The sequence below is a fragment of the Scylla paramamosain genome, chromosome 45 (genome assembly GCF_035594125.1).
Source record: "Scylla paramamosain isolate STU-SP2022 chromosome 45, ASM3559412v1, whole genome shotgun sequence".
Taxonomy (NCBI): Eukaryota; Metazoa; Arthropoda; class Malacostraca; order Decapoda; family Portunidae; genus Scylla; species Scylla paramamosain.
The window spans coordinates 5,295,001-5,322,180 of record NC_087195.1 but is presented as its reverse complement, the minus strand read 5'-3'; the positions used below and the strand labels follow the sequence as shown (position 1 = coordinate 5,322,180).

The window sequence follows — 27,180 nt, the reverse complement described above, 5'->3', positions numbered from 1 at the left end:
TTTATTTATTACATCAGGTTGCTATAAATCATACTTTATGGTTATCTTTTCATCTTTTTTTTCTTATTTTATTTTTTTTATGTCACTATCTGTTGTCCTGTTAATCGTGTGATAATGCGGTAGTGAAGATGTCAGTCATCACAATTAGGTTTATCCTGTGTTTTAGTGGCTTTAAGACCTCAAAAATCTCATTGTGATTAAATTCCAGACTAGATTAAGTGCTTAAGTTAACATTTATAATTTTCTTTAATACGGCACTTCCTTTACCCAATCCTCTCCTAATCTTTTTTTTTTCCTCTCTCTCTCTCTCTCTCTCTCTCTCTCTCTCTCTCTCTCTCTCTCTCTCTCTCTCTCTCTCTCTCTCTGTCTCTCTATTTCAATCTCCTTATTTTATCCATTTCCAGTCTTCCTCTTTCATGTGTATCCCTTTGTAATTTTATTCCTCCTTTTCTTAGCAATATTCATAGTTTCCTTTCAGTTACAACATTTAAAAAAAACTCGCTACAGTTTACTCTTTCATTTGTATTTCTATAACTTTCTTCCTTCTTTTCCTAACATTCTTTGTACTTTTATTTTGGTCGCAATCTTTTTTGAAAATCTCACAACAGTTTATTCTCCTATTTTACCTTTATGTTTCCTCCTTAACTTAATCTTTTAAATTATCACACTCGTAAACATCATTTTTACCTTTTTTTTTTCTCTAAGCCTTATTTATCCTTTCTCCATGCCTAAGTTCTCAAAAAACACACTTCGCGTTCAATAATTCTTTCCTCTACATTATTTACTTGTCTTCTTATCCTCTTCTAGCCTTCCTAACTTCTCTTTTTTCCATATATAACACGTTTTGGAAGCAATTTTCTAACTCAGTCACTCCAGCCGGTCAGTCAGTCAAGCTCTTCGTCCCCTCCTGTCTTCCTCCCCGCCCTGCGCTAGTCAATGTGCTGTAACATGAAGGTGGGCAGGGCGAAGGCAGCTCTGTGCACGTTTGCATTGTAGTATTTAAGCCCCATCTCCGCTGCTGTCCTCTGGTCCCACACCCTTACTGGCTCCTTCAAGTTCGTGGCCTTTAATTGATGGAGAGAGAGAGACGGAGGTAGTGAGGGAAATAGATGAACAAAACTACCTCATTTTAACTGTTCATGACTTGTTTTCGTGTATCAGATTGACAGATTAACAAGACTTCTACGTGATTAACAGGCAAAACACTCTTGAGAACCAAGCTAATCATCTCTGTGGTCTTTGAAAATAACCGTGATGAGAAAGCAAGGAGTTTTTGAACAGAGTATATCTCACCGGATTTGTGGCGCATAGAATAAATCCAATCTGACCAGCTGTGTAGGTCGGAGTGCACGTGTAGGCGTATTCGACAACAGGGAAGACTTTGCGACAGCCCCTCACCAGCGTTACTACCATCTCAGCATCCAGCCACATATTTTCCCCCTGAAAAGTGTGTTGAAGTGACTGATAGGTGAAGTAGTGATGACTGGAGAGTGCGTTGGTGATTGGAAAAGGTGTGATGGTGACTGGAAGAGTGTTCGTGATTGGTAGTTGGTGTGGTGGTGACTGGAAAGTGTTGTGGTGGTGCATTTACCTGGGAACACAGAATCCCTCCTTCCGCCAGCCTGTTCTTCATCTTGGTGTAGTATTCGTTGTTAAAAAGAGACACGGCGGGACCTGACGGGGAGAAAAGAGAAATGTGTGAGAAAGAGGCAGTTTTACAGAGGTGTATTAAAAGTAGCCTAATGGTAAAGAAGTTAGGTTTAAAGATGCGTGTGTGTGTGTGTGTGTGTGTGTGTGTGTGTGTGTGTGTGTGTGTGTGTGTGTGTGTGTGTGTGTGTGTGTGTGTGTGTGTGTGTGTGTGTGTGTGTGTGTGTGTGTGTGTGTGTATGTGGTTGAAGCTAAGATTTGTTTATTTGTTTGTTTATTTACTACAACAGCAACTACTACTACTATTACTACTACTAATACTACTACTACTATTACTACAACAACATCTACTACTATTACTACTACTACTACTACTACTACTACAACTATTTATCTATTTATTATTTTATTTTTCTAAGTTCCGCGAGATTCCCGACCGCATAAGTCTAGGGAGAAGTGTTGCCATGTTTCACTAACTCTACGGGCGCTGCTTGCCACGTCACACCACAACAATAGCGGCCGTGTGTGTTTTTTGAAGCCCGCTACTCACATCAAAGCTTATCCAGCAAACCAGCAGTGCACGGATGTTAGTGTCATGGAAACAGAGAAACTGGTGATTTATCTATACACAATAACATCCAGTCTTCTGCATCCAGCGAAAAAAAAAAAAAAAAAGATGTTAGTTATTTTGAGGGGTTTAAAATTAGTTGTTGTTTTTTTCTTTCCTTTTTCTTTTCTTCCATTTTTTTTTTTTTTTTTTGCAATGTATATGCTGTTGTAATTTATGTTATAGGAAGTTACTTGTTATATTCCCGTACTCTACTTGGGATTTAAACCTTGCAAACTTTTCAAACACACCCACCATCATTGTCACTCTTCACCATGGATAAACTCAGATATCAGCGCCACCACCCACCATCCAAACAAGCTATTACAGAGATCTCAATGTTGGCAATGCACAATCATAGCAGTGGAAGAGTTAAAACAAGAAAGTACTCCCACCATCCTTAGTCCCCTCATCCGTCCCGTCAAGCACCACGGGGTCTGAGGCGTCCGTGATGATGATGTCAAACTTCTCCTGCGTCTCCTCCAGGAACTTGGCGCCATCCCCAGTGTGCAGGGTCAGCTTGGGGTTGGAGAAGCCGCACCCCATTGACGGCACATGTGTCTTGCATGCCTCTATCACCTGCGTGGGGGAGGCACGAGTGTCAAGCTTCTTCCCTCACTCCTCTCCCTTGGGACTCGGAAACTTGCTTTATATCTTCACTTATTTATTTGTTTATCTACAGTTCTACCAGACACATTCTGAAACACTTCTGCACCACACCTCCACACTTTCAAAAGGCTTTAGTTGAAGTGACATGGGGTTTTAAGGGTATTTGCATGGTTCTGGTGGCAGATGAACAACATTTCCACATTACTGATTGGGAAAACACTCTTGAAAACCCGGCTAATCATCTCTGTGGCCCGTGAAAATAGTCGTGGTGAGAGAGCAAAGCGTTTCTAAATACGAGCCACTGTTTCAAGTCATGTGCTTACCTCCTCGTCAATCTCGCACTGCACCACCTCCTCCACCGCGGGATGTCTGGCCAGCTCCCGAACCACGCCGCCGTCCCCGCCGCCCACCACCAGCACCTAGCAAAAAGAATAGCAAGATACACGGTGCATTGTGGGTCATTGGGATATTGAAGGTTACTTTTTAATAGACAACCGAGTGAGGAGTAGCCAGGAAACACAACACAGCAAGGTCCCAACGCGCCTCAAAGAAGAGAAAAGAAGTAGAAACTGACAGAAAGAGAGTGAAGAGAAGACATGAAACACAACAAAAGAGGAGAGAAACAGAAAAAAAGAAAGTGGACAAAAATATATATAAGTAGATAGATAGATAGATGAAAATAGATAAACGAAAGAAAAGGAGAGGAACTGTATAAACAAAGCAGAAAAAGAAAGAATTAACAGATAAGCAGTGACGAGAGGCCAGCAAACACAGTAGGTCCCAGCACACCTCACCGCCTCACCTTCCTGGGGTTGGGGTGAGCGTTGAGGGGCAGGAAGGTGATCATCTCCTGGTAACTCGCCTCGTCCCTCTCCGTGAACTGAATGGCACCATCCAGCACCAGCACCTTGCCGTGGTTGGTACTGCCGGGATGACCAAAGGGTTATGATTGGTGCTAAGCCTTCACTGGCAACGAGAGGCTGATCAAACACACAAGCACCCAAAAAAATAATGATTAATACCACGATAACTAGTATTTCTTTCACATAATTTACCTAACTTTCATTAAATTTAACTTCAACTACCTCTTCACTCTCCCCTAACACTATCTAAAAAACTAACCAGCTAGCTAACTGACCTAACTAACTAAACAAGCAACTAACTAGCTATTCCCTCTTCACCTATCCAGCTGGGACTCTTAATAACACGACAACTTGGAATTTCCGTCACAAAACAGCCATTGTTCACTGTAATACCTCCTCACCTCTCAAATATTTCAATGTTCTGGAATTTGCTTTGTTTTTGTAGCAGCTTATTCTTCACCTTGAGAGAGAAAGCCTCGCCCGGCCATTCTGGGGACCTCTCCGTGAACCAACCCTGCAGATTCTGGTCCATTGCTCTGCGGGGAAGGGAGATGAGAGGCGTTAGAGTAAAGAGAAGTTGTGTGAATGGTGCAGGAAGGAAGGAGAGGTGTTGGAGTGAAGTTAGAGTGAAAGCGTTTGAGTTTTGGTGTGGTTGGTTGGTGTAGGAAGGCAGGAGGGTAACGTGACAGGGAAGGGGAGATGTTAGAGTAAAGGGAAGTGATGTGGATGGTGTGGGAAGGCAGGATGATGAAGTGTTAGGGAAGGAGAGGCGTTGTAGTGAAGAAAAGTGGCAACAGTTGGTGTAGGAAGCCAGGATAAACAAGTGTTACGGGAGAAAAGTGTTAGAGAGGGATTTCAAGAGTGTCTTTTCAGTTAATAATGTAGAAACCCCGCTAATATGTCATTGGAAACTTAAAAACACTCTTAAAAACCCGTGTCACTTCAACTAGAGCCTTTGGAATGTAATGGAGGTGCGGTCAGAATTAAGTGTTTCAAAATATGGGCACCGAACTTAAACTTGAACCAGTGAACCAGCAGAGCAGTCACCATACCTGACTTCAAGATCCCGTGCAGCGCCACAGTCAGCCAGGTATGCACTAGTCTCCCCTGGTGCTGTACTCCTTCTTATATATGAGGCGTAAGTCACTCAAAGAAAAGAAAGGAGAGGGAGAGAAAAAAAAAGAAAGATGTGGGGGGAGGGGGGGACGGGATACTTATCTCGTCAGGTGGCAAGACGGATACTAAATCTTATGATGATAGGCTGTCACTTCGGATCTCACTGTGAAACACTTCCAAGCCGCACACCCACTTATTTCAAGAGAACTAACGTTACACTGGTTTTTAAGGGTGTTTTTACGGTTCTAGTGACAGATTAACAAGATTTCTGCATTATTAACAGGAGGAACAGTCTTCAGAACCGGCTAGTCATCTCTGTGGCTGTTATCGCCACTTTCTTGGTGCGATCAGTGCAGGATAATGAGACCCGTTTCACGCTGAATCGATGTATTGATTGAATCGGTCAAAACCTGGAGGCACGAGCAAATTCTCATAAAGACAAATATGTAATGGTAACTTAACAGTCTCAGCCTTATGGAATAGGTTTATAGATTTACGTTACTGCACACATTGGTAGCTTAACAGTATCAGTCTTACAGAGTAAGATTACAAATTGTGCTACTGTACGCTCATACACAAAACAGGACATGTATGTTACACTGAGTATGTTGTAGTCAAGACACTCACGTGTTGGCGGGTCATTTAGCGAAGTGCTAAGAAGTTCCACGGGTTTTCAAGTGTTTTTCTTTCTCTTTTTTATGTTCTGGTGATATATTAATAAGATTTCTCCATTATTAACAGCAGGAACAGTCTTCAGAACCGGCTAGTCATCTCTGTGGCCTTTGAAAACAGTCATGGTGAGAGAGCAAAGCATTTCAGAATACAAGCCTTAATTGGATCTCATGTAGCGGCGCTGCTGTACCCCCAACACAACGCTTCCTTAAGCTAACGAGACGCTATAGGGAGTTTGAACATCGACCTTAGAGATCGCCCTTAAAGTGATCGTAGCAGTAGGTCCCTTAGACGAGCGCTAAGTGAGAGTTTTGAGCATCCGGTCCCTGGAACCACCACTGCTGCTTTAGGGAGGGAAGGCAGAGAGTGAGATGGAGGGATGAAATTACGTCAGAACTGCAAAGGACAGGAGTCACAGGGGAAGATGCAAGGGACAGAAACAACTGGAGGAGACAGACTTGTGTATGGCGCCAACCCCTCACTGTATGGGAACGGCGAAAAGAAGAATAGGGTGTTGAGAGGGCTGGGGAGCGGCGCCCTGTGTACCCTAGTGGTGCGTCAAGGGGCAGGGAGGAAGGTGTTATGCTGTGCATACCGCCATTTCGCTCTCCTGTGTGTGTGTGTGTGTGTGTGTGTGTGTGTGCTGGTATAATTATTAATATAAGAATTAGCATTTTATTATCATCAAGTAAGCATGTGTGTGTGTGTGTGTGTGTGTGTGTGTGTGTGTGACTGCTTATTTAATTCAGTTGACAGGCACTCATTAGTAAGCAGTCACAGTTAGTGGTTGAGCAACACTTCATTGTGTTTAGCGCCCTCCCTCCTCTCATCTGCTCACAACCTCCTTACAAAATTATATTTCTTTATGTTCTTGCCTCATAGCACCGGAAGGTTTTTTATTGCAGTTTTTCTTCTATTCTGGGCTTAGGTGGTCGTCCCTTTCTACTTGTGGGGGCTTTGGTTGGTTCAGGTTGGCTTAGGTTTGCGTAGGTTATTGGTGCATGCTTCGTCCACTTAAGGACAAGGCTTTAAAACTCACGGGGAGTGTTTTCAAAGGCCGCATCAGTGATCGGGTTCCCATGATGCTCCTCCTGCGTCTTAAACTGTCACGGGTTTTGAAGTGTGTTTTTACGGTTCTAGTGATAGATTAACGAGATTTCTTCACTATCAACAGCAGAAACACTCTTGAGAAACTCTGTGGCCTTTGAAATCATGAAGACTCTTAAAATCGTGACAACTTAAGAGAAGACACCAAATTTTTCATAATACAGTGGCCTGTATTCTGTAACGCTTCCCTCTCTCACCACCACTATGTTCAAAGGCCTCAAGAGTGTTTCTCCTGTTAATAATGTAGAAATGTTGTTAATCTATCACCAGAACCGTAAAAACAGCCTCAAAAACCACCCCTATCAATTCAACCAGAGCCTTTTGAAAGTAGTAAAGATGCGGGCAGAAGTGTTTTCAGAATAACGCTTCCCTCGCTCCTTCACTATCACGGCATCAGGTTAACTTCATCCAGGGCACCATAAGTGTGATTTTATTAAGTCTGTAATTATATTCATCGTAATCATTGGGGTTATATATCATCGCTACTCATTTCATCCTCGATCATTATACTTATTAAATGGCTGACTAACGATAAGCGAGATTTTATTTTTACTTTTTCTTAGCTTTAAATTGTGTAAGGTACGAATGTATTGAGAGACGATTATGCAAAATTTAAGAATCATTTGTCCTTGACCAGTATGATTTGATGTACTGTGAATAACGACAGCGATTTTTGTTTATCTGGTAACTGTGTACGTTACGAATGGACTGAGAAACGATGTTACTAAATTTTCTAAGCTTTACATAATTTCCTTTACACTATTTACGCCACCATGAAAAAAAAATAAATAAATAAAATAAAATCGGTGAACCAGCCACTTATCCCACGCCTTCTGATTCCCTCAGCTGTGCAACGGTGATTTAAGATCTCAAGCCTCGTGATAGTTAAGAATGATGGTTTACTACTTATACAAGATTCTGCTGCTGTGAGATGCCGCATCAGTCCTCTGAGTGCATTCTAGAACAGGGTCCGAATCCAGAAACGCTTTGGTCTCTCACCACGACCATTCTCAAAGGCCGCAAAGATACTTTTTGTGAATGCAGTGACTGGTGGAGTTGTGTGCATCAAGGAGTCTTCATGGCTTTAAAGATATATATATGACACTTTAGACTGTTTCTCCTGCTGATAATCTATGAATCTTGTTAATCGGTCGAAACATAAAAAAAAAAAAAATAATAATAAATAAATAAAAATAATAATAACCCGTGTAACTTAAACTAAAGCCTTCTGGAAGTTGGTCGTCAGTCACAGCGTACATACAGCACAAGCAGCTTCCCTCCCACACACACACACACTGCCTTACAGTACTCACGAGTGTAGAAGAGTATTCACACCACCTTCCAGGCACTCACTCGTAACTACCGTACGATGTGAGTATTGAGTCTTGACTTGTCACGTGCTCTTTGCCGGCGCAGCTGAGATGGGTTGCAGTGTGCAAGATTACTATCTCAGGTGTGAGCAGGTAAACATCTGCGTTAATTATATCGAGAGAAAATTGCTTATCTGTGATTGTACATAATCTTACATATCGGGGTGATGGCAGGATAAGACACCGAGCCATTTAAAACTATCTTATTTATAACCACGGACTTGATTCTCTACCGTCTCTTGCTTTCCTCAGCATTGCTCCTGTTCATACCAGCATACGGCTTTCTTACTTAAGGCGACTGAGGCCGGTGATCCGAAACCTTTGCTCTCTCGCCAGGACTACTTCAAGAGGTCACAGATGATCGGAAGGGTTCTCAAGAGCGTTTCTCCTGTTGATAATGTAGAAATCTTGTTAATCTGTCGCTAGAACCATGAAAGCACCCTTAAAAACGCTTTGCTCTCTTGCCATGACTACTTCAAGAGGTCACAGAGATGACCAGCCAGGTTCTTAAGAGCGTTTCTCCTGTTGATAATGTAGAAATCTTGTTAATTTCGCATCACTATTCGCAAAGACCACAGAGGTTAATAGCCGGCTTCTCAAGGGTGTTTCTCCTGTTCATAATGTGGAAACCTTGTTAATCTGCCACTAGATCTGTTAAAAAAACATCCTTAAAAACCATGGCACTTCAACTAGAGCCCTTTGAAAGTAGTGGAGGTGCAGCGCAGACAATTACCGTGTTATATCGTGCAAGTTCGGACACTGTACTCATTCGACCTCTGCTGTAACGTCACCTGCGGTCACGGAGAGCAGGGGCGAGTCAACACCTGGCCTCTCTCTTACTAGTTAACCCCTGCGCTTTTCACACATACACACCTGGCACGTTATTTCCACGGCTGCTGTGATAGTCACGTGTGTTACTGCCTTCACCCGCCACAATATTGAACTGCACTACAAGTTACATATTTTTTCTCTTTTCGGTACAAAACTATTAGGATTTTCTTTTGCATTATTTTTTGATTGACTTTTGTTTGATTTATTTATATTTTATTTTATTTATTAGCTTATTTTATCTATTTATTTATTTACTTTAACGACTGTGTGCTGCTTTGCCTGGGCCGCCCGTGTGGGATATAGATAAATAGATGGATGGACAGATACTTTTTTCACTAATAACTTATATAGTTTTTGTTTTCTGCTAGTATTGTATTGTGGACGTCATATTTATCAGTATTTTGTTAGTATTATTTGCTATCGTTTCAGAGAGAGAGAGAGAGAGAGAGAGAGAGAGAAATGAAGCTGTCACTGCCTCCTCCCTCTCACGCGTCTGTCTCTCCTAATACCGGCCTTAGCTTTTACATGATCCAATTCTTTTAAGGACCCTACAGGATATATTTGAAGCTACACGCTGGATTCATTTATATATTTCAGTATAGGTAGGCTACACACATCACGGAATATAGTGTGTACAAAAGAAATATACAATAATGTCCTTATGATCTTATTCACAGCAATATTTGAACTCATGAACATTTGTAGATGAAAACTCTTAATTGGTAATCCAGGAGAGATGGTACGGCGATGTCTTTGTTTCTTGGCTGCGTTATCTTTCACTCAGTTAATCTTTTCAATAAATCATATACAACGAAAAAAAAAAAGTAAAATTAAATACAAAAAAAACTATTTATTTCAACTGTATCGCTCTGTGTATCTTTGTAACGTGCACTCACGGCTAACAAAACAACTGATTACTTCTCATATTCAATTGTATGACTACTTTTATAAACTATTAATCCTTTACTTTTATTTACTGAACCTCATTTCTAACAGACAAAACATGATGCTATACCTATTTTTTTCTTTTTTTCTTTATTTTTCCCTAGTTCCCTTACCTTTTACCTGTGTCAGCTTGAATATACATGGATTTCCCACTTTAACTAATGACAAGGGTAGCAAATACACATCAACACTAACAAAGTAAGATAACAATGCGAAATAACTTGTTTCTCTTCACTGGCTTTATTCCTTCAACTGCTGGTGATGACAGTAACCCAAGAAGAGTTACTGTCACCACTACTTGAACAATACTTTCAACAAATTAAGATAACAATGTACAATACCTAGCTCTCTTCAGTGCCTTTATTCCTTATCTGAGTAACCCAAGGCAATCTTACTAAGCAAATACTAAGCTAAGTGAACTTAACTAATCCCAACTACACATTTGATAATCTTTGCTGAGAATATTACCTTTCAGTATCATAATCAGACTTTGCACCATTACTAAACATTGGCTGAATGTCTTACCCTTCAACATTATGACCAAACCTACACTAAGACACCGTAGCAGCATTCAAGAAGTTAAGGACAATTCCCTAAGTCTTTCTATCTACTGCTGTCCTTCAACACATTCTTTACACCCCATATTTCCCTCTATATTGTTCTTCTTCACTTCCCCCCCTCTTTTCTTTCCGTTCCATTCCCTAAGTCTCCTTTTGCTAGCTGACACACCTGGACACTTCTGGAAATCGACCACCTAACACCACCATCACCACCACTACCTTAGTTCACCTTATTAAAGTACTCTAGGGAGCCTGTTGGATCTGGCTTGATGGTTGGGGACTCTGGCTGCCAGTTGGCCGGACACACTGCATTGGGAGACAGAGGGCACAGTAAGAGATTGTGCAAAAAAAAAAGAAAGGTATAAGGAAATATAGTTTTTGTGGATGCAGTGACTGATGAAGCTGTGTGTAGCAAGGAGTGTTCATAGCTTTAAAGATATATATGATACATTAATAGACGGGGCATTACGAACTTAACTCAACCCTCTAAAAATACAATTGGGTAAGGTAAGAACACTCTCTCTATCTCTCTTAGTCTTACTTTCCCTTCTTCTCTGACTGGGAGACAATGAGAGGAAGAAAGGAAATCATCTCACACAGAATACCAAGAAACAACATCACACACACACAGAAACACTCTCTCTCTCTCTCTCTCTCTCTCTCTCTCTCTCTCTCTCTCTCTCTCTCTCTCTCTCTCTCTCTCTCTCTCTCACCTTCACCATGCTCCGCCACAAACTGGAACGCCTTGAGCAGCCTGAGTGTCTCCTCCACAGAGCGTCCCACTGGCAGATCATTGATGCTCATGTGCCGAACCACACCCTCAGGATCAATGAGGAACAGTCCCCGCAGAGCCACGCCGTCGTCCTCTAACAACACACCATAATCCCGGGAGATAGTTTTGTTGAAGTCCGCCAGCAGGGGATACTGTAGCCCGCCCAGACCACCTTGCTGCAGTGTACAGAGCCACTCAAGGACATGGGGATCTCTGTATCTTTGTGTTTATTGGTGTAGTGTATCTGACAGTAATACATGTACGTAAAACACACAAAAATAAAAGGATAATTGTGTATCTTAGTGCTTTGTTGGTGGTGTAAGAAAGATCTAACACTACATTCCAGTCCATTTTAGTCCACTCCATTCATCTACCACTCTACTTCAGAACCAACTCCTTCCTATCTCTTTCTTAAATCTAACTTCTATTAAGCTCACACCCATTATTTCTTGTTCTACCCTGATTACTGACCCTGAGAATAGCTTACGTCACCAGTGTCCCATCCCCTGTACCACTTAAAGCACCATTACAGCCACACATTTCCCATAGCACACCAATCACCAAATTGGGACACAACTCAAATCCACCACCCTTCTAACCAATGGCACACAAACACAATAAACCCCCTTGAATGTATGCAAACTGACACTCAAACACTATTACAGCCACATTTTCGCCTCCCAGTAGCCCACCACCACACTCACCTTCCTGGGCATGTTGTTCCAGGCCAGGTGGGAGAAGTGAGAGTCGGTGGACACCCCCACCACCTCACAGTTCAGCTCTCGGAAGGCTGCCATGTGGTCACTGAAGGCGATGAGCTCAGTCGGGCAGACAAAGGTGCTGAAGAGAAGGCAATGAATTAGTGTAGGGAAATAATGAGAGCACAGAAGGAATTTTGAGGGAATAAATTCATATGGTAGAGAAAAAAGGAGAGAACAGAATTAATTTAAAGTTGTAAAAATGTAAATTATTAATCCTTTCATTACCATCTGATACATCATTCCTGAATCACTGAATCTCTCTCTCTCTCTCTCTCTCTCTCTCTCTCTCTCTCTCTCTCTCTCTCTCTCTCTCTCTCTCTCTCTCTCTCTCTCTCTCAGACTATAGAAGGAATTAAAGTTCTTTCAGGACTGTCTTTCTGTAGGGAGCAAAGGAAGGAGGAAGGTCAAGGCATTAGTTAGCAATGAGAACAAAAAAAAAAAAAAAAAAAAGAACACCATTACATATTACAATATATACAGATTTATAACATCAATACTGCAGGAATAAGAACAAAGACACCATTTCAACCAACAATAAATAAATAAAGTTGACACAGGACACTCACAAATCCAGCGGGTAAAAGAAGAGCACCAAATATTTCCCACGGAAGTCTTCGAGAGAGAGTTCCTTGAAGTCTCCGTTAACAACCGCCTGGGCCTTGAAGGACGGTGCTGGCTGGGTCACCGCTGGGGCAAGGCATCGCACAGAGGTGCTCAACCCTCGCTGGGCCGCGGCTGTGATGCGTGGCAGAACGGTGCGAGTTGCCTGTAAGGGTGAAAACTGAACTCTATGGGCCTCTGTCACACCCCCTTTGGAGTATCATAGAAACACAGGGATTGAAGTGGTGGTGGAGTAAAATTTTAGCTATAAGAAGCAATTTGCATAGAAAAAGAATCTGGCACAGAAATATAGGGTGACAACTGTTCTGTATAGGTTTCTGTCACTCTTTGGAACATCAAAGAAACACTGAAAGACTGAACAGGTGGTCTGTGAACAATGGTAAAGAACGACCACTGCAATAAACTGGTTAAGAGGAGGAGGCAGCTTTATGTAATGTCTAACTGTCATCCTGTAACATGTAACTGGGATTGTATAGGCCTGTCAGCTTTTTGCATCTAATTCCTCCTTGCACATGTATTGACCATGAAGCAGCAATCAGCAGCACTACTCATTCTCCATCAGTCAGTAACAGTACCTACTCTTTATACACCTAATACATTACTTATCTTCACTTATATCACCTTGCAACCTTTCCTCCCCCGTATGCTGACCTTGATGCAAGTCAGGAAAACTCTTTATACTCACAAGTCATCATGAGAGGCAAGAATGACTAAAAGCTTCTAGTCTTCTAAATATCCATACTTCCCAGCCACTGCTAGTCATGCTTTACATTCCCTCAGGCACAATAAGCACCAAACAAGCAGTACTTCTAACACAGGTATCAGGAAGCCACTATAAGGGGGAGAAATGACTGGAAACTTCATCCCTTCTCTCTTAAATATTTCTTCTTCCCAGCCACTCCCAAAACACCTTATCATATTGAATCTGGTACAATAAATATTTGACATTAATAAGGCAGGTATACAGGAGTGGAATTACCTATGATTTTAATCTTAACGTTACTCTGGGCATGTAAGATGATTCTGGGAAGTGAAAAGGGAAGGAGGAGGGAAGGGAAAAGGGAAGGAGGAGGAACGGGAAAAGGGGGAAAAAAAAGGAAGGAAATAATGAAGTATGAAGGAAAGTGAAAGGAAATGACAAAATATGAAGAAAATAACATGGTAGGGAAGGAGGAGGAAGGAGAAAAGAAAAAAAAAACGTAAGGAAATAACAAAGAAAGGAAAAATATAAGAAAATACGTCTAAAAGAAAAATGTGTAAAGAAAACGGACCCCTGCAAATAAAGAAAATAACATGGTATAATGAGCCCTGTGTTTCGTATCTCGTTACCTTGAACATACCTTAAGGTACTTGTTGGCAAGGGATTGAGATTACGGAAAAAAATACATCAATAGTAACGAACTATAGGAAATAAGAAATAAGGAAATAGCATAGGAGCAAAGGTTTTTACATCTCCTCGTTACCTTGAAGATAGAAGTGGTTGAAAAGGAAAGGGAGGCAGGAGGGAGGAGAGAATAAGAATTATATCATGTAGCAAAAATAATAGTCTCTTCTCAGCATTAATATGGCAATGAAACCCTCTCTATAAATACCATATGGAAAATAACAACATTCCTTACGTAACTGACGATGAGACAAAAAAAAGTTACCTAACATACACACGCACACACGCATAAACTTAACAATTAACAATTCAACATATGGTAATGAATCTTACCGTCTCATTAATATACATATACAAAATGCAAGTCAGATTCCTCACATACAAACTAGAAATAAGATAACACAGAAAAAAAAAAGTTAACTAAATGCCAAACACAAAAACATATCAATGCACACACACAACATACACTGAATAATACCTTGGAACACGTGCTTCACTGTCAGTACCCTAAACTCAAAGAAAGTTCCGTAATCTCACCGTAACAGCGATATTTTTCAGCAAGCCGGCCATGGTGACTACCTCTCAGCTGATTGTCTGCCTGTCCGTGTGTCTGTGGCGATGCGGATGCTGGATGCCGTCTGCTCTAACTGGCTTCCTTACCTTCATTCTCCACCTGCCTCGTGTCTCCTTTATCTACCTCGTTTTTTCCAAGTTTGGTCATGGATATATGTGGGTTTGGTTAGTTTTATTTGTTTATTTTCCTTCTTTTCGTTACTGTATTAGTGGTTTGTATTTTACGTATACTTTGGTTTCCGTCTCAGCTGCCTCGTTTTCTCTCGTTTGGTCATGTTTATCTGTGGTTTTGTTAATGTTTTATCTAATTATTCATCCCCTTTTTATTTAGATATTAATTGTTTAGTGCACTTATTCATTTTTTTCCCGTTTCCTCTGTGACCTTCTGGGTATATTATGGGAATTCCCCTTTCCTGTGTGTGTGTGTGTGTGTGTGTGTGTGTGTAAGCTAATGCTAGTTACATAATCCAAGATACCAGTGGTAGTTAATGGCCATATGGTACTTTCACTGGCATTACTGTTTCTCTTCCGAGGCTTGTGTTCTGTTTAAAAAGTAAATAAAGTAAAAGAAAAGAGTAGAGAAATCTGGCAGCTCTCAAGGTAATGTTAGTTTCCATCTCAGTGAATAAGAAAAGTAAATATCAAACTCTGGATACAATAAATATAAAATATACTTCACTTATATAATTACTAATTTTTAAATAAATATTAATTAACAAGATGACATAATATAACTTCAAAATAACAAAATCGTTGTATAAGATTATGAAATTTGGTATTTTAAAATTTTTCCAAAGATACTGTCAAAATTTTGGTACATTTTACCTTCGTGCCTTAAACTAATGAGTAAGGAAAATAACGAGCGTTGGTGACGCTTCGCTCTACTAACAGTGTTTAGTAGAATTGTTTGGAAGGGCACAGGTCGTCCCAAGTCCTCCCACCTACTTTGTGGTGAAGACTAGGAGTCAGCGATCTGTCCTCATTACTATCATAACATTATAATTATCACTTCATAGCTTAAAAAAATAAAGAAATTAATACGACAGAAAATCTTTTCACATTAATTTAGGAAACGGACTTAGAAGACAGACACAGAAAAAGTTCAAGCTCCGCTCATTCTGTCGCAAACGAATGAACAAAGACAAGCAGGAAAAAAATAAATAAAATAATGTTCTTAAGCTCTGCCCACCAGGCTAACACGAATTAACAAAACATTAACTCAACGTCTTCATTATCAAACAATCCGGTCTCTAAAGATCATTAATTTTTGCGAGGATGTAATGTAAAGCGCATGTTCAAAAAGATTATATTACAGTAAAATGGGTAATCATGCTACAAATATACAATGATTATTTACGTTCTACAATCACAGACAGGCTACAGGTACTTACGTTTACAGTACATCAACAAACACTCCACAAACACATGTAATACAAAGTAACCCAACTATCAGTATAGATAATAATATACAATAATTCAGTGTTTCTAAAGTAACATTCACAAAGGGACGGATTTTCATTTATTTATTTATTATTTTTTTTTTTTAAACGCTAGCTTTTTTTTTTTTTTTCTCTCTCTCTCTCCTCTACATCCAAGTACTTTATATATATATATTGACTATTATATTTACACCTAAGTAGCTATGATAGACTGACAAGGTGAAGATGATAGCAGTGTGATATTAAATACCTGTACTGGGTTTGCTGTGATTATGAGTCTTACATCCCCCCCCCCCCTCTCTCTCTCTCTCTCTCTCTCTCTCTGTTCTTTATACTCTTATTTCCATCTTTTGTCTTTCTATTATAATACATTTCTTCTTCTCTATCTCCCCCTCCATTTTTATTCGTCTCTATCATTTTCCTTTCTTTTTTTTTCTTTTCTTTTTTTTTGTAATTTTTCTTCTTTATAATTACATCTCTTCCTCCTCCTCCTCCTCCTCCTACTACTACTACTACTACTACTACTACTATCCCCGCACTAGATTACTAGAAAAAATATTGATATGGGTAGCCTTTTTACTTAATCCCCTTCGTCTTCATCTTCCTCTTCCTCCTTCTTTCCTTCATCTTCCCTCTCTTCTTTCTTCCTACCTTCGCCCTCTTCTGCCTTCTTCATCTACCCAAATGTCTTCCTTCTTATCCTCTTCATTTCCTACATCTTTCTTCTTCCAGTCCTCGTCTTTTCTACGCCCTCTTCATCTTCCCAATCTTTCTGTCTTCATTTTCTGCATCTTTCTTCCAATTTCGTCTTATTTTACACTCTTCTCCAGTCTATCTTCGTCTTCTGCATCCTCTTCCTTCCCATTCCTCGCCTTCGTCCTCTTCCACATCCCCCGTCTCACTCCTCTTCTTCCTCTTCGCTACTTCAAGGGTGCAAGAAGTTGTCAAGTAATCTGTTGGCGTAGCTCTCGTGACCCCAAGCGTTGGAGTGCATGCGGGTCTTGAGTCTTACGCGCTGGTAGTAGTCAAGATTAGGGAAGAACTGAAGCCCGGTGATGCCCTCCACGTCCCCGACCTTCGCGCTGTACTCCTGCATGAACCTAGCGCTTTCCTGAAGGAGGGATGAAGGTGGTGGTGATGTGAGAGTCAGAAAGGCACGATATTAAGAAGACTGCAATCTAAGCCTGGATGAAAACGTAAAACTCAGTCCTCGTTTTTTTTTTTTTACCTGAGGATTAACGCTCTTCTATGATGTTATTTATTTATTTATCTATTATTTTCTTCGTGCATTTCTTACTCCAGATTAGTTTCCCCAATAGTACTTGATTCTCCTGCCACACTATTTGAATACTCATCATAGAAAATGGACGAAAGTAATCATAACAGAAAACAGAATAATAAAGGGTAACTTAAACATCACCTCTTTATAATACAGTAAAATCCCTCTTATCCGGCATCAACGGGACCGCCGACATGCCGGATACTTGAATATTGCCGGATACTTGAATAGAAGTGAAATTATGTCCACAATCACCACCCTACACTCACGCATCTTACCATAACAAAGATCAGCTGATCTTAATCAGCAGCTGATCTGATCAGCTGCTTAAGTGTAAGCACAACACGCTTCCTCTTTTCTACAACTTTAGGCATGATGAAGGCGTCAGGCGATAAACAGTGCACACGCGGGACTGAGTCACTGAGTAAACACAGTGCAGTGGGCTGCGGATGGCGCAAAGCAGTGCGCTCTGGTAGCAAAGGGACAAAGTATGCCTCGCGCGGGAATTTTAATCGATTTTATGAGTACACATTGATTTTTTATTGATTTTAAGGCTCGGGGAAAAATGTGCTGGATACTTAAAGCTGCCGGATACTCGAATGCCGGATAAGAGGGATTTTACTGTACGATAAGCTACACGTGGCAGTCCCAGTACGAAACATGCCCACCTATTTCCACTAACATCCATGAATTTACCTTACCTATGAAACCCAGCAATAACCCAGCACTTCTATGCTACTAAAACACTCACCAGGCAGTTAGTGACGGGGATGAACTGAGGGAACACAAAGGCCTCCACATCCAGCTTATCATGGGGGCAGTGGGAGAGAGAGGACACAGGAGCCACGCATCGACTCACCACCAGGAATATGTGAGACGGAACCACCAGCTCGCCACTCCGCCTGTGTACACCAAGGAACCAAACTTTAAAACACCTGCGCATCGCCTCCACTAAATGGCTTTGGTTGAAATGACAGGTTTTTTAAGGGTATTTTTGTGGTTCTAGTGACGGAACAAACTGAAAAACGTATAGGAAACTCTCTCTCTCTCTCTCTCTCTCTCTCTCTCTCTCTTACCCAAGCTCGCCCAGGTCATCAGCCAGACTGTCAGCGTTGTAATCCATGACAGGGCCAGCCACCACGTTGAGGGGGCCCAGTAGGAGAGCCCAGTGCCCCACGAAGGACAGCAGCTCCCTCCAGCGCCGCGCCACCTGGTCAGTTAAGGGCACCGCGTTGCTCATCAAGTATGGAAGCTGCTGGCAATCTTTGCAGCTAAACTCTGTGGGAGGGAGGAGTTGGTTGGTTAGGTTAAGTTAGTAAGGTGTTAGATAGGTTAGGTTAGGTTAGGTTAGGTAAGGTTAGGTTAGGTTAGGTTAGTAGACAGGTAAGGTTTTAGACACTGTTAGGTTAGGTAGGTGGATAGGTAATTAGTTTGTTTAGTTGGTTAAATTAGGTTAGATTAGGTAAGGTAAGTAGGTGATTGGAAAGATAGTTATTTAGATTAGTTAGTTATTGACTGACTGACTAACTGACTCTCTCTCTCTCTCTCTCTCTCTCTCTCTCTCTCTCTCTCTCTCTCTCTCTCGTGCTGTGTTTGTCCTTGTAAACTAATGAAGAAACAATAATTCTAGACACAAGGTGCAAATATGACAACAAATAAAACAGTAATTACGTAGCCTCACGATTATATATAAAAAAATACAATGAAAACTCACACACACACACACACACACACACACACACACATACACACCTGGAGGAAACAAAGGATGCCTGGAAACATTGAAACCCGTCACAGTCCCGTAGGAGGGGCAGCTGGGGGCGTCTTTACTAGGTAACCTTGGGTCACTCCTCCACTCCCCAGCCTCCTCCTGCGCGTGCCTCACCCTGCGCACGCCGAAGCTGGTCCACAGTGGTAGTCTGACACGGGGGGAGTAACCTGGAGGGGTGGGGGAAGAAACGGTGGTAGTATACTCTCTCTCTCTCTCTCTCTCTCTCTCTCTCTCTCTCTCTCTCTCTCTCTCTCTCTCTCTCTCTCTCTTACCTGTCACAGAATCAGGCTGCAGTAACAATACGGTGTCCTCAGCATGTCCCTGTGGCGTTCCCCAGGGTACGTGGAAATCAAGGATATCTGATTCCTCTTTCTGCGCCTCCCTCAGCAGCTCCAGCCACGCCCCCGCACCCCGGACGTCCCCCTCGCACTGGGATGGACTGCCTGTGGTGTCCTCTGGCAGCTCTGGCACGCGGGACACCGGCGGCAGGACAGGCTGAGGGAATGGACAGGGGAGCGGGATGGTGAGGTGGTGGTGGTGGTGGTGGTGAATATGAAATGAATGTATGAATAGATAAGTGAATGAATGAATTAGTAAAGATGATGATGATAATAATAATGATGATAATAGTAATAATAATAATAATAATAATAACACGTAATAATAATATGAAACTATAATAAATAACTATAAAACTCTGAATTAAAAGAGTTAAGATTAAAAATGTAGTGGATTTTACCATTAATTACTACTACTACTACTACTACTACTACTACTAATAATAATAATAATAATAATAAATTTTTTTACAAGTATCACAAAAAAAGAATGAAAAACACAAAGAACGAAATAAACAACAACAACAATAACAACAACAACAACAACAACAACAACAACAACAACAACTTACCACAAGGGAGGCGGAAGGCGGCGGGGGCGGCGGGGGACGTGCTAGGAGATGATGCAGCGCCCCCCACGTTCCGTTGTTTGGCGCGGGCGTGACTCCCAACAGGTGGCACATTAGATTGTACAACTCTATATTCTGGAAGGCCTCCACTTCTTTGCTTCTGGCGAGATCTGGGCCGTAACCAAGAAACAGGGCCTGGGGGGGGGGGGTAACAGAGGGTTAGAGAGAGAGAGAGAGAGGTGGGGACTGAAAAAGCGAATAAAAAAGATAATAGTAAGATGATAGTGGTAGATTAGTGAAAATAAGGAAGGGAGAAGAGAAAAGATGATAGAGGGAATTAGGAGGGAATGAAGAAAAGGGGAAAAAGAAAGAGAACAATGAGGAAAAGGGGATTGAGAAGGAAAATAGTAAAAAATAAATAGAGGAAAAAAAAGGTTAGGGGGGAAAGAGAAGGATGAGGAAAAAAATAATGAGATTGGAAGAAAAAATGAGAAGGAACAGGAAAGAAAAAAGGTGAGAACGAAAGAAATGGAAAAAAATAAGAAAATAAAAAAAGTAAAAGGAGAAAATGATACAGAAAATAAATAAATAAAAAAAGAGAATGAGAACGAAAAAAAGATTATGAGAATGAAAAAAAAAATAATAAATAAGAAAAAAGAAGGAATATAACCACCACCACTACTACTACTACTACTACTACTACTACTACTAATACTACTACGTACGTTCATTGAGGGGAAGTGGTCATCGTATCCATGCTCTCCCTCGTCTGCTTTGAATGTTGAGTCACCCCCGACAGTGTATCCTGGATCCACCTCCACCACGACGGACTCCACCCTCTTCTGCGCCCCCATGTGCCACCTGGAGGACATAACATATAAAAAAAAAAAAGTACAATCACCTGAATAACCGAAATATGATAAATAATAGGAAGAAAGTATTTGAAAGAGTATTTCCGTGGTCTTATTAATCCGTTTTCTCTGAGTAACTTCTTAATCATAGAAAACGAATGGGCTTAGTATCTTTTCGTAAATGGTTTTAGTTCCTCATCTTTACTTTGAACAGGCTCCAGTGGAAGTTGTTAGAAGGGTGTTGAAGGGTTTTTACGGTTTTCAGTGGTGTTTTCATGGTTCCAGTGGTATTTTTACAGGCTGTAGTAGATGTTATTGGGATTTTCTTGGTTCCAATGGTAGTTTGACAGGCTTACGATTTTTTAAGAGTTTTCAGTCCCAGTGATAAACAACAACAACAACAACTACTGCTACTGATGGAGAGGTAAGGCAAAAAGAAGACAGGTAAAACACAAATCAACCGAAGGGAGGAGAAAAAAAAAAAAAAAAAAACGGAAGAGGAGGAGGAGGGGGAGGAGGGTAGGGCAAGGGTGTGGTGGGGAGTGACCTTGCCCATGCGTACCTAAGATTACCACCTGTGCACCCCCGACATTTCAATAATCCACTGAGAGACAGCAAAGAGACTGAGATGGGGTGTGTGTGGGAGGAAGGACCAGGAGTGTGTGAGGAAAATGCTGTAAATGGCTCTTACCGGCAGGAGAGAGAGAGAGAGAATGCGAGAAGGCTTATGAAAGACGTGTTTGTAATGGGTGTGGCTGTGTGGGTGTGGGTGTGCCAGAAGAAATGGCGTAAATAATCCAGTAAATAATGTAGAAATCTTGTTAATCTGTCACTAGAACCGTGAAAACATCCTTGAAAACGCTTTGCTCTCTCACCACTGTTTTCAAAGGCCACATAGATGATTAGCCGTGTTCTCAAGAGTGTTTCTCCTGTTAATAACGTAGAAATCTTGTCAATACATCACTAGAACAATAAAAAACACTCTTAAAAACCTGTATCACTTCAACTACAGCCTTTTGAAATAGTGGGGGCGCAGCGCGATAATGTTTCAAAATACTCTCCTGAGTTTTACCCACCTGACGGGCAGAAGCTCTCTCTCGTATACCCGCATCTCGTCCCTCTTGCAGGCCAGGGCTCGCATCATCGCCTCCTTATTTTCTGTAGGAGGAGAGGCGAGTGGTGGTAGTAGTAAAGAGAAAGTTAGCAAAGTTAGAAGAGCAGTTAGATTGAAAATAGCGGTAAAAGGTAAAAGATGCAACACTGCGGCGATGAGGAAGAGGTTGAAGACTGTCAGTTAGAGGAGAGGAGTTGATAAGCCTTCACCAGCACCCACCTGGGCCCTCATCACTGTGGTCAAACGTAATCTAACCTAACCTAACCCACACCAAAACTCACCTAATTTATAATTGGAACCAAACCTAATCTAAGCTAATCTAATCCACACCAACACCTAGACTTTTATAACTGGAACCAAACCTAACGTAATCTAACTAAACTGACCTAATATAACCTAACCTAACCTAACCCAACCCAAACCAACACTCACCACCACACCAAACTTAACCTAACCTAACTAAACCTAACCTAACCCACACAATACCTACCTGGACTGTCATCACTGGGGCCAAACCTCGCAAACCCACCACCCCAGACCCTCGCACGCTCAGGCAAGGCAGGCAGGTATGTACTGAGGTCAATAAGTCTCTCCTGCCCCGCGTCTGCCATCCCATGATCCGCCACGATGAAAAGGTTGACGCACGAGAGAAGACCTCGCTCCTTCAGTCCCTCCACCAACTGCGCTATTACCTCGTCCAGTTCCACCAGTTTGGCGTTCATCTGCTCAGGGGAAATAATTAGGGAAATAAAGGAAGGGTTAGCTTTGAATGGTAAGTAAATAGATGAAATAAATACTGATGATAATTCAGTTTGTAGTTCATCTGTTTTTTTGGGGGAATGAGAATGAAGTGGGGGTGGTTAAGAAAGGGTTAGTGTTGAAAGGGTAAAGAGATGAAATGTGATGGTGAATAAATACCATAAGATAAATAAATGGGTACTGCTAATTGTTTAGTTTGGTGTTCATTTATTTATGGGAGTGACAATGGGAAGTTAAATAAGGGTAAGTGTTAAAAGGTGGATAAATAAATAAAATAAAATGATAATAATGATAATAATAATAATAATAATAATAATAATAATAATAATAATAATAATAATAATAATAATAATATCGTAGAACTCTTAGGTTTTGCGAAGTTGTTTAGAGGCTTTTACGAAGAGAGAGAGAGAGAGAGAGAGAGAGAGAGAGAGAGAGAGAGAGAGAGAGAGAGGAGAGAGAGAGAGAGAGAGAGAGAGAGAGAGAGAATAATATAAATAACAGAAAAAAAGGAGACAGAGAAAAAGACACGAGAAAAAATAAAACAGAAGACGAAACGAGAGAAAGAAAATGTAAAGAGAGAGAGAGAGAGAGAGAGAGAGAGAGAGAGAGAGAGAGAGAGAGAGAGAGAGAGAGAGAGAGAGAGAGAGAGAGAGAGAGAGACGGGAGACAGAGAGAATAAAAGAAGGAAGGAAGGAAGACAAGTACAATAAGGAAGAGTTGAAGGGATATGTTTTCCTCCAATACAAGGCCACAAAAATTATAACACAGGATGTTATTACCAGCATGACAGGTGAAGTGTGAGGGAGTGTGTGTTTAGCAATGCTCCGCTGTGTACATAGACTCTCCCGGGTGTAAACATTGCTCTCTCTCTCTCTCTCTCTCTCTCTCTCTCTCTCTCTCTTAAGCCTTCCCTTTCTTTTCATTTCTTCTTCCTTTGAATTTTCCTTTCTCGTAATTTCTCTCTCTCTCTCTCTCTCTCTCTCTCTCTCTCTCTCTCTCTCTCTCTCTCTCTCTCTCTCTCTCTCTCTCTCTCTCTCTCTCTCTCTCTCAGCCGCACAGACAAAACGGTTACAGGAGAGGGCAGTGTTGTTTGTGTGTGTGTGTGTGTGTGTGTGTGTGTGTGTGTGTGTGTGTGTGTGTGTGTGTGTGTGTGTGTGTGTGTGTGTGTGTTGCTTTCCTAATGAACTGATGTGAGATTTCTCCTGCCTGTCTCGAGGAGAGAGAGAGAGAGAGACAGAGAGAGAGAGAGAGAGAGAGAGAGAGAGAGAGAGAGAGAGAGAGAGAGAGAATTATAACTGTCCTCGTAATCTCAAAATAGGATTATGTAGAATTAAGAAGAAAAAAAAGAAAACTGATACGAAAAAAAGCAAAAAAATAAAAAAAATAAATAAAATAAATAAATAAGATAAAATAAAACAAGAAATAATGCAAAAATACCCTTCTTCTAGCTAGGTGAGAGAGTGAGAGAGAGGAAGAGAGAGAGGAAGGGGGGAGGCGTACCTGGGGGGACTCGGGACCGTAGTCGTGGCCAGTGGAGTCCGGGTCATGCATGTACAGGGTGACGAAGGAAGGGCGGGTGTTCGGCGGCAACTCTAGCCAAGACAGGACCTGCGGGAGAGACGGCGAGAAATTCAAATATTCAGATTCAAATGTTTAAATCCCTTCTTTCCGCGGTCGTGGCTTTTGCGTTCAAGTATCATGAAAAAAAAAAAATATATATATAAAAAAAATAAAATAAAATTGTAATGAAAAAAGGAATGTACAGTAAAAACGTCTTGAAATAGGAAAAAGTTACAGTAAAATAAGTGACGTAATCCAAAGACGTCTTCAAATAGAAATAGAAGTTAGAGAAAATAATTAATGTACAATAAAAACTATGAAATATAGTAAAAAATAAATAAATGAAATACAACAACAACAACAACAATAACAATAACAATAACAACAACTAAAACAACAAGAACAACAAGCGGCGAAGGGTGAGAGGGAGAAGGAAAAGGAGGAAGAAAAAAGAACAAGAACAAGAAAGAAAAGAAACAACAACAACAACAACAACAACAACAACAACAACAACAACAACAACCACTGACCACTCCTAACAGCTACTGTAACTATGTAAAACCTGCGTCCTTGGTCTCCTTGGATGTGTCTACGTGCGTGGCTACGTGTGTGTGTGTGTGTGTGTGTGTGTGTCGCCCCATAGAAGGACGCGACCTTGAACATACGGTGTCCTATGGGTGGAATTTCAGGGTATTTCTCCGTGTGCATGCCATACACACACACACACACACACACAGATACTAAGACAAACACTCACTAAAAATGAAAAAATAACAAATAATTGAATGAGTAAATAAACAAATAAGAGGAATGAAAATTAAGGGGAAAAAAAGAAGAAAAAGCAAAGATAGAAAAGATGAAGGAAAGGAATAGTGGAAAAACACTTACAGCTTTACAATCACTGCCTAAAAAAAACAAACACACCTTTTTGATTGTCACCTTCATACACCCTTTCAAATTTCACGTCTCATAGTAGATCATTCAGTGCCTCACCTCTTCAGAAACACTAGAATGTACACCTTTTCAAAATTCCTACACAAAATAAGATTAATAAACAAAACAAAATAAGAAAAGAAAAAAAAAACACAGCACGTTTTTACGATGAACAAACCCAAACATACACCTACTTCAATTCCTAATAAAAACTAAACAAAATAAATAAAAATAACAACAACAAACACACCTTTTCAATTCAAAGCCCCGTAAAGCACACGGTTCGAACCCCATGAACGATACAACCATTTTATTTACTTATTATTATTATTTTTTTTAAGAGAAGGACTGGGCAACAAAAAAACTGAAATAAAGGGATAAGGTTTAAAAAAAAAAGAAATAATCAACATACAACTTTTAACTCGTACAAAACTCCATATATGAGCAAAAAATAATAAAAACAAATAAATAAACGGATTTTCTGGAAGTACTAATTAATCCCACAAGCTTTAACAATCTCTTAAAAAAATAGAAAATAACCAACAAAACACTGCATGTACGAAAAAAAATAGTAAAAAAACAAACAAATAAAAGGATTTTCTGAAAGTACTTAATAAATTCCACAAGGTTTATCAATCTCTTACCTTATCTACTCGATTAGTGAGAGGCACGGATTCATTATAGTAGTACCAGTAGGTGGGGTTGTGGCCCTCCACCTCGGACCCTGGCCAGAAGAACGTGGCTGCCTTCTTCCCCTGGTGGTGGTGGTGGTGGTGGTGGTGGTGGTGGTGGTGGTGGTGGTGGTGGTGGTGGTGGGTTGAGGGAAAGAGTGTTATTAGTGGTGGTGGTGGTGGTGGTGGTGGGAGGAGTGATGGTAATATGATAAGAAAAGAAGAAGAGGAAGAAGAACAGGAAGAACAAGAAAAAAACAAGAACAAGAAGAGGAGGAAGAATGCATTCATAGTGGTGGTGGTGGTGGTGGTGGTGGTGGTGGTGGTGGTAATAGTAGTAGTAGTAGTAGTAGTAGTAGTAGAAGTAGTAGTAGTAGTAGTAGTAGTAGTAGTAGTAGTAGTTGTTGTTGTTGTTGTTGTTGTTGATGATGATGCTGTTGTTGTTGTTGCTACAGCTGTTGTTGTTGTAGCAGTAGTAGCACTAAAACAACAACAATAACAACAACAACAACAACAACAATCACTACTACTACTACTACTACTACTACTACTACTATGAGAAGATGAGCAAGACGGATAGGTGAAGGGAAGGGAATATGAGAAGGGAGACAGGTGTGTGAAGGGAGGGAGGGAGGGAGGGAGGGAGGGAGGGAGGGAGGGAAGGCGGAAGGGAGGGAAGGATGATTAACACAGTGACCAGAGAGAGAGAGAGAGAGAGAGAGAGAGAGAGAGAGAGAGAGAGAGAGAGAGAGAGAGAGAGAGAGAGAGAGAGGAAGATTAATAAGAAGAGAAAGTAAGATTATATAAAAGGAAGGTGATAATGATGATGATGATGATGATGATGATGATGATGATGATGATGATGATGAGGAGGAGGAGGAGGAGGAGGAGGAGGAGGAGGAGGAGGAGGAGAAGGAGGAGGAGGAGGAGGAGGAGGAGGAGGAGGAGAAGAGCGTATGACCTTGAGTAAAACAGCTAATTGAGTACAGAGAAGAGAGAGAGAGAGAGAGAGAGAGAGAGAGAGAGAGAGAGAGAGAGAGAGAGAGAGAGAGAGACAGATGGTATACGCGCACAAACAATTTTACTACGCATTTTTTCCAGCGCCTCTCTCTCTCTCTCTCTCTCTCTCTCTCTCTCTCTCTCTCTCTCTCTCTTACTCAGCATTACATGACAAATTACACACATGCCAACGCTCCACCCATCTCTATTGTAATTCTAACCCTTTTCTCTCCTATTCTCTCCACTTCTCTCTCTTTCTCTCCTATTTTATCAATTTTCTCCTTTTCCTCTAGTATTCTGTCCACTCGTCTATTTTTTCTCTCTTATTATATCTGTCTCCCTTTCCCTCCTATTCCTATTCTATCTACTTTTCTTTTTTCTCTCCTCTCCTCTCCGTCTCCTTTTCTCTTTTATTCTTCCACCCACTCTGTTCATCATCTATTCTACGCTACTCCA

General features: G+C 41.0%; 3 protein-coding genes and 1 non-coding gene across 8 annotated transcripts in view; 1 reads left to right on the top strand and 3 right to left on the bottom strand.

Moving 5' to 3' along the window:
- Positions 1-404: 404 nt before the first annotated feature.
- On the bottom strand, positions 405-8,924 carry LOC135094344 (spermidine synthase-like). 3 transcript variants are annotated; one of them, XM_063994372.1, is made up of 8 exons: positions 8,865-8,924; positions 4,128-4,262; positions 3,666-3,786; positions 3,187-3,282; positions 2,650-2,833; positions 1,592-1,674; positions 1,294-1,440; positions 405-1,064 (listed from the first exon to the last, which is right to left on the bottom strand). In XM_063994372.1, the coding sequence occupies exons 2-8, from the start codon at positions 4,256-4,258 to the stop codon at positions 930-932; spliced, it is 897 nt and encodes a 298-aa protein (XP_063850442.1). In that variant the 5' UTR covers positions 4,259-4,262; positions 8,865-8,924; the 3' UTR covers positions 405-929. The 3 variants fall into 3 exon arrangements, with proteins under 3 accessions (XP_063850442.1, XP_063850441.1, XP_063850440.1); XM_063994371.1 differs by lacking the exon at positions 8,865-8,924 and adding an exon at positions 7,935-8,206; XM_063994370.1 differs by lacking the exon at positions 8,865-8,924 and adding an exon at positions 4,779-5,178.
- A 473-nt stretch (positions 8,925-9,397) lies between these two features.
- Positions 9,398-14,563, bottom strand: LOC135094345 (thioredoxin-dependent peroxide reductase, mitochondrial-like). Its single transcript, XM_063994373.1, has 5 exons — positions 14,403-14,563; positions 12,427-12,626; positions 11,804-11,939; positions 11,041-11,275; positions 9,398-10,633 (listed from the first exon to the last, which is right to left on the bottom strand). The coding sequence occupies exons 1-5, from the start codon at positions 14,433-14,435 to the stop codon at positions 10,548-10,550; spliced, it is 690 nt and encodes a 229-aa protein (XP_063850443.1). The 5' UTR covers positions 14,436-14,563; the 3' UTR covers positions 9,398-10,547.
- A 704-nt stretch (positions 14,564-15,267) lies between these two features.
- LOC135094536 (U12 minor spliceosomal RNA) lies at positions 15,268-15,418 on the top strand. Its single transcript, XR_010263861.1, has one exon. It is a non-coding gene; the product is annotated as a U12 minor spliceosomal RNA (small nuclear RNA).
- A 68-nt stretch (positions 15,419-15,486) lies between these two features.
- Positions 15,487-27,180, bottom strand: part of LOC135094342 (venom phosphodiesterase-like) — a 27,478-nt gene continuing 15,784 nt past the window's right edge. For all 3 annotated transcript variants that reach the window (XM_063994367.1, XM_063994365.1, XM_063994366.1), the window contains exons 5-15: positions 25,699-25,809; positions 24,062-24,169; positions 22,290-22,521; positions 21,762-21,843; positions 20,560-20,695; positions 19,838-20,029; positions 19,200-19,422; positions 18,909-19,094; positions 18,233-18,434; positions 17,908-18,058; positions 15,487-16,988 (exon numbers count right to left, since the gene is read on the bottom strand). In XM_063994367.1, the coding sequence (XP_063850437.1) occupies positions 16,803-16,988; positions 17,908-18,058; positions 18,233-18,434; positions 18,909-19,094; positions 19,200-19,422; positions 19,838-20,029; positions 20,560-20,695; positions 21,762-21,843; positions 22,290-22,521; positions 24,062-24,169; positions 25,699-25,809 (1,809 nt within the window). In that variant the 3' untranslated portion in view covers positions 15,487-16,802. The remainder of the gene's footprint in view (positions 16,989-17,907; positions 18,059-18,232; positions 18,435-18,908; positions 19,095-19,199; positions 19,423-19,837; positions 20,030-20,559; positions 20,696-21,761; positions 21,844-22,289; positions 22,522-24,061; positions 24,170-25,698; positions 25,810-27,180) is intronic.